Below are 14,619 nucleotides of genomic sequence, written 5' to 3'. Positions count from 1 at the left end.
AGAATCCATCCCCTATGGACAAGTCCTCCGTATACACAGGATCTGCTCAGATGAGGAGGATCGCAACAGACACCTCCAGACGCTGAAAGATGCCCTAAGAACAGGATATGGCGCTCGACTCATTGATCGACAGTTCCAACATGCCACAGCGAAAAACCGCACCGACCTCCTCAGAAGACAAACACAGAAGACGGCGGACAGAGTACCCTTCGTCGTCCAGTACTTCCCCGGAGCGGAGAAGCTACGACATCTTCTCCGGAGCCTTCAACATGTCATTGATGAAGACGAACATCTCGCCAAGGCCATCCCCACACTCCCACTTCTTGTCTTCAAACAACCCCACAACCTCAAACAGACTATTGTCCACAGCAAACTACCCAGCCTTCAGGAGAACAGTAACCACGACACCACACAACTCTGCCACAGCAACCTCTGCAAGATGTGCCAGAGCATCGACACGGATGCCATCATCTCTCGTGGTACACGGTACATACTCTTGCTACTCGGCCAACGTTGTCTACCTGATACGCTGCAGGAAAGGATGTCCCGAGGCATGGTACATTGGGGAGACCATGCAGACGCTACGACAGCGGATGAATGAACACTGCTCGACAATCACCGAGCAAGAGTGTTCTCTTCCTGTTGGGCAACACTTCAGCGGTCACGGGCATTCGGCCTCTGATCTTCGGGTAAGCGTTCTTCAAGGCGGCCTTCACGACACACGACAGCGCAGAATCGCTGAGCAGAGACTGATAGCCAAGTTCCTCACACATGAGGACGGCCTCAACCGGGATCCTGGGCTCATGTCACACTATCTGTAACCCCCATGGCTTGCCTGGGCTTGCAAAATCTCACTAACTGTCCTGTCTGGAGACAATACACATCTCTTTAACCTGTGCTTAACGCTCTCTCCACTCACATTGTCTGTACCTTTGAGACTTGATTACCTGTAAAGACTCGCATTCCAACCATTATTTTGTAAATTGAGTTTGTGTCTTTATATGCCCTGTTTGTGAATAGAACTCCCACTCACCTGACGAAGGGGCAGCGTTCCGAAAGCTAGTGGCTTTTGTTACCAAATAAACCTGTTGGACTTTAACCTGGTGTTGTGAGACTTCTTCCTCTGTAATGTTGCAGCCACATCTACAGTCTACCAGATATTTGGAAAGTCCATGCACTACATGCAAAAAACAAATCCAAGTTTACAAGGGACTGGCGATAAATACAACTATCAGCAATTTTTCATCAAAAGTGACATTTGTTTCCTATTGAAGTCCAAGACCAATTCAGAATTATTTTTTTGACTCGTGCCCAGAAGGCAATTCCATAGACCCTGTCACGTCAGTGTTTTCCCCACCATCAAGTGGCTGTTTTTCATACAAGTGTCCAAAAAGTGATTCTCTGCATGGAGGATTTTTGGGGGGAGGGTGGTGCATTGTCAGGCACTGAGCCTGATTCAATCTTCGCTTAATGTGCAGACATGTTGAGCTGCCAGAAGAAAACATATGTTCAATAAGCAGGAACTGATTATTTTATCCCATCATTTGTTCAAACCTACAAAGGAAACCTTGGCACTACTTCCATCGCCCCAACCAAATGGAAGAACTGGAACTAGCTGTTCCCCTGAAAACTAATGCTCATTCAAGGTCCACTTACTGCCAGTCTGCGGGTATTCACTCCAATCTCACTCTTATCCTTGAAGCTGCTGGTTCGCACCTCAGTGAGAGCATCTTCCTTCTCAGTCAGCCAAGCTTCAAGCAGTAGCTGCAAAAGGAAGATGGGCAAAATGATTTTTACGGTGATTTTCCCTATTACCCCTCCTAAACACTAAATAAGAAATGATCACAGCCTCAAGTTAGTTCTTTTACTGAATGCAATTGTTTACATCTTCACATACCTGGTCTTCTGACAGTTGTTGCCACTTCATAAAAACATCCTGGAGCAGGCGCCATCGCTCTTCAGTCCAACGACAAACAGCTGCCCAGCGCTCACCCAGTAACTGCAATAATCAAGAACAAAAATGAACAAATTCTCATTCGACAAGTTCTGCACAAGTTCAGCAAATTTACCAGTGAAAAGCCAAGCTGCATAGACGAGGGACACAGCTCACTTCCAGGAACTGAACTGGTATTTGTGACAGGCTTATGATAAGTGCAGGTTGCATCTCTACAATCTGGAAACTCAGAAACATACGAGTTAGCCTCAGCTCCTTGAGCCTGCTGCGCCTTTCAATAAGATCATGGCTGATCTGATTGTAACCTCCCGCCTACCTGTTAAACTTTCACCCCTTGTTTATCAAGAATCTATCTACATCTGCCTTAAAAATATTCAAAGATCCTACTTCCACTTCCTGTTGAGACTCATGACACTCAAGAGAAAGAAATCATCTTCATTGCAATCTTAAATAGGCAACCGCTTCTTTTTAAACATTGACCCCTGATTCTAGATTCTCCCACAAGAGGAAACATCCTCTCTACATTCACCCTGTCAAGACCCCTTAGAATCTGAGATAAAAGCAAATTACTGTGGATGCTGGAATCTGAAACAAAAACAGAAAATGCAGGAAAATCTCAGTAGAGCTGACAGCATCTGTGGAGAGAGAATAGAGCCAATGTTTCAAGTCTGGATAACCCTTCGTCAGCTAATGCTTGCTGGACTTGCACAAGAGCGGTGGGTTGTCTTGCGATATATATGACAGAGTTCGTCCTCACGGCTTGCTGCATCTGCGTGTGTGTGTGGGCTGCCCTGGACACACAAAAGTGATGTCTCTTTATGCCCTACCTTATCTATGATTAGTTATGCACAACATAAATAAGCAAAATGGCTGGGCGAATTGTTACAACCAGTTTTGAGCAATTTTTTTCCATATAGACGGTGAAGGATATTTCACATTTGCGAAGGCCATACAGGACTTGCATATTGATAGCAATGCTGTGTTCATGTGCTCATTTGACATTGCTAGTTTATTCACCAATGTTCCACTTAAGGAAGCCATGGATATTTGCCCTGCAGCACTATCACATGGCAATCTAGATCTGCCACCATTGCTTGAATCCGTATTCACTGAACTTACGAAGTTGGCAATTCATGCAGTTGTGTTCAGTTTTAATGGCACCATGTGGGTAGGATTTTCCGATCCCACCAATGACGACCCCACCGCAGATTTCCTGGCAACAGAGGGTGCAAACAATGGGAAACCTCTGACAGCAGCGGCACCGGAATATCCTGCCACTGGCCATTGGTGGGCCGCTGCCACAATACACGCCACGGGGGGGAGTAACCCCAAATAGATGGTGTTGGCATAGGATGCCCTCTAGACCTAGCTCTCACAAATATCTTTGTTTGGTTCCATGAGAAACATGCCTTCAATGGAATGACACCTAAACTCCTACCCCTCGCATATTTCTGACATGTGGATGACACAATCGCTATATTTAAACGCGCAGCTGTATGCAATAATTTCCTTACAGGTCTTCGCAGGCTCCATCCTGCACTCAGATTCACCTTTGAAATCAAGCAGTCAAATGAACTCCCCTTTGTTGATGTGCAAGGAGTTCACTGCCAGGGTCTACTGCAAGCTACCTTCATAGGTCAATATACACATTAGGATTCTTACAGATCCACATGTTGGTCTTATCAACAATCTTGTAAGTAGGGCCCAAGTCATCTGTTCATTATGCAACCTTGATGCTAAAATAGGGTGCATCAAAGGCATTCTGCAGGATAATAGCTACCCTGATAAGATAATATCACGCTGTACATCATGTAAATTCATCAATGGGTCTAAGACCGTCGTTTTCGGCCCTGTAAAGTGATTAGTCTACCTAAGATTACCCTGGGAGGATACGGTCTCTGAAAAATTTGAGCACAGGTGAAGCTAGCTGTTTCATGTTGCTAGTCTGCAGTAACAACACGAATGCTATTCACCATTAACAGGGCACTAATAATAAATTATGTAAGATATATTTACAATCTGTTCTTCAATATCATGCAACAAATTCCTTCAGCTTCAAAGTTCTTGCTTTGCGAGGCTAGTAAGTCAGCACCCAGAAGAAATCAGTTACCTGCAACTGGTCCTCCAGTGCAGCTGTAGCACTTTCGCCACTGCTCTCATCCACCACCACCACCATGTGGGTCAGAGAGTTCACCTTCACCTGCTCTGTCTCCAAGTCACTTTGCAATAGCTGAGAAAGAATGCAACACATCAGTAGATCAAATACATTATTGATATAAAATTGCCCTAAAGCAACAGGAACAGGTTTGTTCCAAGTACATCATAAAATTCAAATATCATGTAGGTATTAAGTACAAAAGGTTTGCGTTAATTCTCAGTACCAGGTTACTAAGTGGAGGTCCTGAAGAGATCCTTAAACTCTGAATAACTGATTCAAAGAGTACAGCATCCCCAAGCAAAATCTGTGATTCTTGTGGCCCCAAAGAATAAGCTCATTTTTGGCCCAAGGAGCAATTTTGCATTTTCAATTTATGTGATCTTTTTCTTTAAAAATCCAACAAATTAAATTGCACCCTGCAGAGTAATAGAAACTTACAAATGGTATACAGGATCAACAGGCTTGTAGTTGTGTGCAGGTGCAGTGAGAGACACAACCTTTATTTATTTTTTTAAAATTCTGGGCCAGCATTTATTGCCCATCCCCAGTTGCCCGAGGGCAGTTGAGAGGCAACCACATTGCTGTGGTTCTGGAGTCACATGCAGGCCAGACCAGGTAAGGGCGGCAGATTTCCTTCCCTAAAGGACATTAGTGAACCAGATGGGTTTTTCCAACAATCGACAATGGTTTCATGGTCATCAGTAGATTCTTAATTCCAGATTTTTTTGATTGAATTCAAATTTCACCATCTGCCGTGGTGGGATTCGAACCCGGGTCCCCAGAACATTAGCTGAGTTTCTGGATTAATTGTCTAGTGACAATACCACTAGGCCATCGCCTCCCCATTTCTGTGTGGGTTGCCTCCGGGTGAAAAGGTGCTGTGGGAAGGGGTGAGGTGTTGGGTGTGATGGAGCAGGGACTGGTCCCTGTGGGATGCTCATAGAGGGAGTGAGGAGAAGATATGTTGAGTGGTGACATCATGTTGGAGTTGGCAGGAATGGAGGAGGATGATCCTTTAAATGCAGAGACTGGTGGGGCAAAAAGTGTGGACAAAGGGGACCCTATCCTGGTTCTGGGAGGGAGGGGAAGGGGTGAGAGCAGTTGGACATGGTTGAGAGCCCTGTCAACCACAGTGAATGGAAAAACACAATTAAGGAAGAAGGAAGACATTTCAGCAGCGCCATTTTGGAAAGTGACATCATCGGAACAGATGTGACATAGGCATAGGAACTGAGAGAATGGGATGGAGTCCTTACAGGATGTGGGGTGTGAAGAGCTGTAGTCGAGGTAGCTGTAGGAGTTCGTGGACTTGTAATGGAGACTAGTGGACAGACTGCCACCACAGATGAAGCAGAGGTCAAGGAAGGGAAGTGTTAGAGATGGGCCATGTAAAGTTGGTAGAGGGTGGAAATTGGGAGCAAAATTAATACATTTTTCCAGGTCTAGAATGAAGCAGCAACGAAACAGTCGTCAATGTACCGATAAAAGAGTTGTGAGAGAGGGCCAGAGTAGGACTGAAACAAGGAATGTTCCACATACCCCATAAAGAGACTGCCATAACTAGGACCCATACAGGGACCCATAGCCACACCTTTTATTTGGGGGAAGTGAGACGGGTTAAAGGAGAAATTGTTGAGTAAGAGAGCAAGTTCAGCTGGACGGAGGAGAGTGGTGGTGGATGGGGATTGTTCAAGCCTCTGATCGAGGGAGAAATGGAGATCTCTCAGGCCATCTTGGTGGGGAATGGAGGTGTAGAAGGATTGGGCATCCATGAAAAGAAGAGACGGTTTGGGCGCTGGTTTCAGATTCTAACATCTGCAGTCATTTGTTTTTCTCTTACTCGTTTAGCCTCAACTGGAGTATTATGTCCAAGCCTGGACATTGCAGTTAGGAAGGATCTGAAAACTTTAGAGAAAAAGATTTATGAGAATAGTTCCACGACTGAAAGACTTCAGTTCCAGGGATAGATTGGAGAAGCTCTATTGTTCCCTTCAGAGAATCATAGAATAGAAACTTAGAATCCCTACAGTGCAGAAAGCCATTCATCAGGCACGCACCAACAACGATGCCACCCAATGCTTTTCCCGTAACCCCACATATCTATCCCGACACTAAAGGACAATTTAGCATGGCTAATTAACCTAACCTGCACATCTTTGAACTGTGGGAGGAAACTGGAGCACCCGGAGGAAAACCCATATAGACATAGGGAGAATGTGCAGACTCCGCACAGACAGTGACCGAAGCCAGGAATCGAACCCGGGTCCCTGGCGCTGTGATGCAGCAGTGCTAACCACTGTGCCACTGCGCTGCCCAGAAAAAAAGAAAAAAAGAGTTGAGAGGAGATTTGATGGAGTTGTTCAAAATCATGAGGGGTCTGGACAGTGTAGATAGAGAGAAAATGTTCCAATCAGTAGAAGAGTCAAAAACTAGAGGGCACATATTTAAAGAAACTAGCAAAAGAACCAAAGGCAACAGCAGGATACGCTTTTTATAATCTGCAATGCATTGACTGAAAATGTAGTGAAGGCAGCTTCAGTCATAGCCTCTAAAAGGGAACTGGATAAGCATCTGAAAGAAAAGAAATTGCTATGGGGAAAAGGCATGGGTGGGGCTAGCTGAGATTCTCTTGCAGAGAGCTGGCACAGACATGATGGGCCAAATGGCCTCCTAATGTGCTGCAACCATTCTATGATTATATGGAAATGAAGACTATCTTTTCAGATCTTGAAGCTCCTAACTGTTAGATCGAAGATACTGTGTGTCACTGAATATCCACTAGAAGAAGCTAAAACCAAGAGCACTGTGGCTCAACTAGATCTGAGATGTTCATGTTCTCAAAAGTGAAGTTCAGTTGGAAAGCTGATGAAACGTGACAAGTCTTACTCAAGCCGTAAGGAGTGCAGTTAACTGGCATAAGGATACGGTGCAAGACAAAGCTTGAATTGACAAAGGTGCAGATAATAGCTGTGAATGGTCCAGCTAACAGCAATCCCAACTGGATTTCCCCTAACTGGATGACTGATTATTAATATGCATATAGAGGCTGAAAGAGGCCAATAAGAATAGCAATTCTTAATATAAAGGTATCCACAAATAAGTAAGATAAGTCCCTGGTCAGCTTAGCTGAGCTGAAGCACTGGATATTGTTGTCAAATGCCACTGCCTTGAATAATGAAACCAACTCTCATTGGTGGCTGGGGATTCTCAGGCCAAGTACACTTACCTTATGTTTGTCAATCTGCTGTTTGAAGAACTCCAATTCATCTCCTGCAGGCTGTGCTTCCAGCTTTTGAATACGTTCTTCTGTCTGAGTCAGCCAATCTGAGAGCTGCTGCAACTGCTGTTGCTGCAGTTCCATCAGCACCTCGTGAAGCCTGAAACATTTTGGAATTTAATCAGGAAACATGCAATACTGAACATTTTGGTAGAAGAGATAAGGAGATAGTGTTACTAATGGCACGAGAATTGTAACCAGAAGACACAGATTTAGGTTAATTGGCAAAAGAACCAGAGTTCCAATAATAGTGAGTTGTTATGACCTTGAAGGCAATACCTGAAAGGATGGTGGAAGCAGGTCAATGGCAGCTCCCTCACAGCACCATGGACCCAGGTTCAATTCTGGCCTTGGGTCACTGGCAGTGTGGAGTTGCACGTTCATTCATCCCTGGGTTCTAAAAGAGATGGTGGGGGAAATAGCAAATGCACTTGTGGTAATTTACCAAAATTCACTGGACTCTGGGGCAGTTCCAGCAAATTGGAAAACAGCAAATGTGGCGCCACTGTTTAAAAAACGAGGTAGACAAAAGGTGGGTAACTATAGGCCAGTTTGCTTAACTTCTGTAGTAGGGAAAATGCTTGAATCTATCATCAAGGAAGAAATAGCGAGACATCTGAATAGAAATTGTCCCTTTGGGAAGACGCAGCATGAGTTCATAAAGGGCAGGTCATGTTTGACTAATTTAGTGGAATTCTTTGAGGACATTACGAGCACGGGGATCCGGTGGATATGGTGTATCTGGATTTCCAGAAGGCATCCGGCAAGGTGACGCACAAAAGACTGCTACATAAGATAAAGGTGCATGGTGTTACGGGTAATGTATTAGCATGGATAGAGGATTGGTTAACTAACAGAAAGCAAAGAGTGGGGATAAATGGGTGTTTTTCTGGTTGGCGATCAGTGTTTGGACCACAATTGTTTACAATTTACAGGAATGATTTGGAGTTGAAGACGAAGTGTAGTGTGTCAAAGTTCACAGATGACACTAAGATGAGTGGTAGAGTAAAGTATGCAGAGGATGCTGAGAATCTGCAAAGGGATATAGATAGTCTAAGTGTGTGGCCGAAGGTCTGGCAGATGGAGTACAATGTTGGTAAATGTGAGGTTATCCATTTGGGTAGGAATAACAGCAAAATGGATTATTATTTAAATAGTAAAAAATTGCAGCATGCTGCTGTGCAGAGGGACCTGGGTGGCCTTGTGCACGATTCACGAAAAGTTGGTTTGCAGGTGCAGCAGGTAATTAAGAAGGCAAATGGAATTTTGTCTTTCATTGCTAGAGGGATGGAGTTTAAAAACAGGGAGGTTATGTTACAGCTGGATAAAATGCTGGTGAGGCCACATCTGGAGTACTGTGTACAGTTTTGGTCTCCTTACCTGAGAAAGAATATACTGGCATTGGAGGGGGTGCATTCCGGAGTTGAGGAGAGACTTATGAGGAGAGACTAAGTAGAAAGGGACTACACTCATTGGAATTTAGAAAAATGAGGGGGAACCTTATAGAAACATATAAAATTATGAAGGGAATAGATAAGATAGAAGCAGGGAAGTTGTTTCCACTGGCAGATGAAACCAGAACTAGGGCCATAGCCTCAAAATAAGGGGGAGCAGATTTAGGACTGAGTTGAGGAGGAACAACTTCACCCAAAGGGTTGTGAATCTGTGGAATTCCCTACCCAGTGAAGCAGTTGAGGCTACTTCATTGAATGTTTTTAAGGCAAAGATAGATAGATTTTTGAACAGTAAAGGAATTAAGGGTTATGGTAAGTGGGCGGGTAAGTGGAGCTGAGTCCGTGAAAAGATCAGCCATGATCTTATTGAATGGCAGAGCAGGCTCGAGGGGCTGAATGGCCTTCTTCTGCACTGTAGGGATTCTATAATGGGACAAAAGAACATGGACTATATTTCAGAAGTATTTCATTGGCTGTAAAGCCCTTTGAGATGTCCAGTGCTGGTGTAAGGCACTATATAAGTGCATGTCTTTTTTGGATAAATACCTCAAGGGAAGACATTTGAAGGGCATTGGGAAAGAGCAGGGACCAATTGGATTGCCCTTTTAAAGACCCTACACGGGCATTACAGTTTGAATGGCCTTCTTCTGTGCTGTATCTTCCTATGGAGAAGATCAAACACTGCAGCTGAACCTGAGAATATACTTACAATAGAGGGGCCTGGTTTCCCTTCTCTGACTTGGCCTTGCACATATACAACGTGCTTCAGCCTTGTCTTGCTGCAGCAGCCGGCACTGATCACCAAGCATCAAGTGCTTGAATCAGTAAATAAATAACTTCTAAAAAACAATGACCTTCCACCAGAGTAATAGCAGCTGATTTCACATATATTTTTCATGAAAGCTTCACACCTACTAGGAATAGATACCTCCCCATGTATACATATTCAAAGGCAATAGAGGGAGAATTAAAGTGAGACAAAATATGAAAATGGCTACACTGTATAACAGCAAGAAATCTACAATCATAGTCTTTTTTTTATTAATGTCACAAGTAGGCCTACATTAACACTGCAAAGAAGTTACTGTGAAAATCCCTAATCGCCACACTCTGGCGCCTGTTCGGATATACTGAGGGAGAATTTTGCATGGCCAATACACCTAACCAGCACATCTTTCGGACTGTAGGAGAAAACTGGAGCACTCAGAGGAAACCCACACAGGCATGGGGAGACGTGCAGACTCCACATAGACAGTCACCCAAGCCAGGAATCGAATCCAGGTTCCTGGTGCTGCGAGGCAACAGTGCTAACCACTGTGCCACCCACACCATAACCCAAAAGCATTATCCTGGCATTTTCACTATAATGTACCTAGAATTTGTGGGGAAAGGCTTAAAAGGGGACCTAGAAGTAATATTAATCTCATTAGTTTTAATCTCAAGACAATATATTAAATCAATAAAGGAAGCAAATACATTGTTGGGATACACAGAACCTAGGAGTAAAAAGCCTAGTGATGCTAAGATTTCATAATGTACCTTTATCAAATCTTGTCATGTTCCATGGGAGAGCAAAACTGACAGATACAGATCGATACGGGGAAGTGCAAGATCATCCACTTTGAACTGGATAAAATGGAATAATTTCCTAATTATACGGTTGGAGTTGGCAGAAAGACGGCTGTATGCTGCTGACTGCAACAATCAAGCAATCTCTACAGCAGGAACTTATCCTCATCTGACAACACTTTAAATCTGGTGCCAAGTCAAGGGGATGTCCTGGCATGTAGCAGCAGTGATGTCACTAAGCAAGTAGACGACCAATTAAATTGAAGTATTCACCATCAGAAAACCATAAATTTTTAGTAAAGTTTATTTATTAGTCACAAGTAGGCTTACATTCACACTGTAATGAAGTTATTGTGAAAATCCCGTTAAAAGCATTTTAAATATTTCAATTTGAATTTTCAGATGACAAATTAATGTGACGGGATTAAGATTAAAGCGAAAATAAAGATAAAATATTTTTACGAGAAAAATAGTTTAAGAATATGCAGAATGTTTGATCATTGTGGAGAAATTTGACATTCCACAAACATAAAATTAGCTTTTCTGAGCCAACGAAGGTGCCCAGCAATAATAATGAAGTTAGAACACCATTAAAAACCCATTTACACTTCATTCATCAAGGTGCGACATTATCCAAGGATTTTAAAGTGAAACTAACAGTGTTAGATTGGAATCCCTAGATTACAATCTTGTGGGAAGGTGTACAGCACAGCCTATAGAGAGATGCAGCCCAATGACAACAACTTCTGGATTTCACATTATTCTGTACATGTCCAAATTCGGAAGCTGTAGCCAGTTTAAGTGGAGTAACGACAGCAAATGCTGACAGTTTCAACACAATTACCATAGCAAACTCCTGGCCAATAACAGGAGCTGTGGGGAAACAGATAGATTTGGGTGCCCAGCTACACAAATAACTAAAACCTAGTACACAGATACAAAACATAATCAAAGAGGCTGATGGAATGCTAGTTCTTATCTCAAAGGGCCTGGAATACAACAGGGAGGAAACATTGCTTAACTGCAAAAGGCTTGGTCAGGCACATTCATGGATCTCAGTGCTTTAAACACTTGATGGGTTTTCACTCAAGTCAGAGATCAAGTTAAGCAATATTATTGAAAATTAAAGTACCAAGCCTTTCTCCAACTCAGCCATAACATGTCTTAATTCAAAAGCTGTTACAGATAACAATGGTCTTAAGCTCCAATGTTAAAGACATTTAGTCTGAACAGTCATTCACACTCACTTGGCTTGTCTGTCCATGCTGGCAACTCTCAGGTTTTCCCATCTAGAATTAAGCAAAGACATCTGCTCTCTGATCTCATTCTCTTCCTCCTCTGTCAGATTGCCCTGTGCAATGAGCTGGTTTCCAGCTTGAAGTACATTACCCACATTGCTCTGGTGTGCAGTGAGCTCCATCATAAATCCCTAGGTCAAGAAGGATGAAAGTAACGATTAAATTGTTCAATACATCTTTAACTAACTCCACCACTGACAGATATGTAATCATACCAAACAATCATTCAAAGCCCAATAACAAGTCACTCTGATGCACAAGAATAACCTCAGGAAGTATCTTAGCTTATCTTAGATTCATAGATCTTGTGCTTTGACTATTTCTGACTTTTAAAAATAAATTATTTTTATTCTAAATCACAATATTATGGAATAAAAAATGCTTTAAACCCCCAAAAATATATTGCTGTAATTTTTAAAAATCAAACCATATGATCTTTTCAATCCATTATTAGGACAATAACCTAGGTTGTTATAAAGGTATTAGAATAAAGATAATAAAAATCCGAGCGCCTTTCTCAAAGAGATAAATCAAATTGATTTTCTAGAAAGTTATACCACTGCATAACAAACTTACCGCCACTGCCCTGCAGATATCATTTTCATTTTTTTAAATGAAGAAATATCTAATTACTGACTGTGAGATATTTTCTCTGCTAATAGCAATGGTTAACAAGTTCATATAAAATTACTTTACAAGTTATTTTGACACAGATACAAACACATTTAATGTTAAACCACGGGAGTTTAAACTATTTGACTACTTTGGGGGTGGTGGGGAGAGGAGAGAGGAGATAATCAGTTCGAGGTTTGTGTCTAAGACATAATGTTAAGTGTCATGAACAGTGATTATGCAGAAACATTTCAACAATTTAAACTCCAACTGGCTCCAAAACACTAAACTGCTGATATATCGGAGGGGGTCAATCATAGGGGGCATAGTTTTAGGGTAAGTGGCAGGAGATTCAGAGGGGATTTGAGGAAAGAAAATTCACTCAGATGATGCACTATAACCATTAAACTCTCACCAGAATTCTACCATCCTGCCCACCACGGGGGTTGGAGCGGGCAAGGGGCAGACAATGGGATGGTCTGTTGACCTTGGGCAGGATTTTCCGGTCTCGGGTAGAGCGAGGCTGTAAAATCCCATCCTCTGTCTCCCCCACACTCTTCATGCCTTTACCCAAATTGCAACACAACTCGATTACCTCAACTTTGTTCTTTAGATCTCTAAACCTCCCTTCACTAGACCCCACTCCCCTCGTTTAGTTTAAAGCATTTCCACAGCCCTAATTATAATAAATGTGAACTACAATTTATTTTATTCTCGTTACCAAAGATTTAGTACAAGACCAAAACTAGCTGTTCCTGATGCAGTATCTGTATTACCTCATGGATATGGAACTGCTCCTTCACCTCCTCAACGTCCAAGGAGATGTCACCTTGCATGTGAAGAGTGTCTTCAGCAGACAATAGCCACGTTAGAACCTCCTCCAAAACTGCCTGGTAACTGTCCAAATCCACATCCATCTCAGGCACTGTGCTGGAAGTTTCAGCCTGAGAGCACAATGATTCCTTTCCAGAGGTCACACTCTAATCAAAGAATAGAAGAAGAAAAGTCCTTTTAATATTAATGACTGTTCATTTGTAAGTTAAGTTTAGAACATCTAAATTAATCAACTGGCCCAGGAGTTGTTCCAAATTGGAGTCTCCAAGTCCTTTGCTTTTGTGAACTGCAGAGGTTTGTACTTCTAATCTTTAAGGACCACAAATAATCTACAAACATCTCAAGTCACAGATACAAGCAGATTAGGATTTTGAATTTATAAACTGCAGTCAATACAGCCCTTTCCAAACCTTGAGACTTTCAAAACTCAAACAGGGCAAAGGAGAAAGAATCCGCAGTAGGGTTGAGTTGTCTGGACCTCAAAGTCAAGACAGCTAATGCTCAGGGTTCAGGCAAGATCGAAAGACTGCCATCTGGACACCTTCTTTAATATTTTCTGCTTAATAAATGCTCACTAACTCCCATCTTATAGGTTAAAGCTGAAGTACTCTAACCAATTGCAATTAGTAACCTATATACTGCATCCATTAGGACCAAAATTTATAACTTATATAAGATTAATGACACAATAACTTAATGCAAAAGCATCATCACCACCATGGCCACCATGACATATTACTTAGACATGCTGCATAGTCAGTTGTAACTCTCAATGAGGATTAGATAAATAGGAAAAGAGCTATGAGAAGCAAAAATAGGTTCCCTAGTGTATGATCACGTTGTACATGGGCATGAGTTCAGCAATATTGTGCATATGCTTCAGAGCCATGTATGAAGTAACGTAGCAGCAAAATAAGTCAAATAATGGTGAGACACCATATAGAACCAGGATTCTGGTTGAGTAATTCACTAACCTCACCCCAGAACTCACAGCACTGTGTACTTCTGTTATATATTTATGAAGGTGCATGATTGCTTTAAGAGCCAGTCACATGATTTGATAGTGATGTGATTAGGGTGCTGCACAGGCTCTTGCTGTTTAGGTTCAGTCTGTATTCCGTGCAGAGAATAGCTTCTTCAATAAACCTCGTTGTTTGTTAGTTTGAATCTACATGTACAAACCACATGTTTTCTTTTTTTTTAAACCCACAACACGTAACATAATTAGGGCATTAAAAAAGAAAATTGGCAACAAGTCAGGATTTTGTTTCATCGAGAATATCAAGAAAAGATTCTAAGTAGAAGAAGAAACATTGTAGGTCTTCACATTTCGAATATTGATCATACTTCTAGTGTCAAGGGCAGCCAAATTCCAGAAAGTCATATGTAACCAAAGAGGAATAGATGTCCTCTTGGGTGACTTTCTTATTGATGATGCATAGTACTGTGTCTAGAATATTATT

General features: G+C 42.3%; 1 protein-coding gene across 1 annotated transcript in view; it reads right to left on the bottom strand.

Annotated features, from left to right (window-relative positions):
- LOC144504716 (utrophin-like) overlaps nucleotides 1-14,619 on the bottom strand; it is a 631,247-nt gene that overhangs the window by 507,599 nt on the left and 109,029 nt on the right. The window contains 6 exon segments of the mRNA XM_078230463.1: nucleotides 1,657-1,764; nucleotides 1,898-1,999; nucleotides 4,065-4,184; nucleotides 7,339-7,489; nucleotides 11,660-11,841; nucleotides 13,099-13,302. Of these exon segments, the coding sequence (XP_078086589.1) occupies nucleotides 1,657-1,764; nucleotides 1,898-1,999; nucleotides 4,065-4,184; nucleotides 7,339-7,489; nucleotides 11,660-11,841; nucleotides 13,099-13,302 (867 nt within the window).

The sequence above is a fragment of the Mustelus asterias genome, chromosome 15 (assembly GCF_964213995.1).
Source record: "Mustelus asterias chromosome 15, sMusAst1.hap1.1, whole genome shotgun sequence".
NCBI classification, from domain to species: Eukaryota; Metazoa; Chordata; class Chondrichthyes; order Carcharhiniformes; family Triakidae; genus Mustelus; species Mustelus asterias.
Note: the sequence above shows the minus strand (reverse complement) of the source record. Positions and strands in the feature narration are given on the sequence as shown.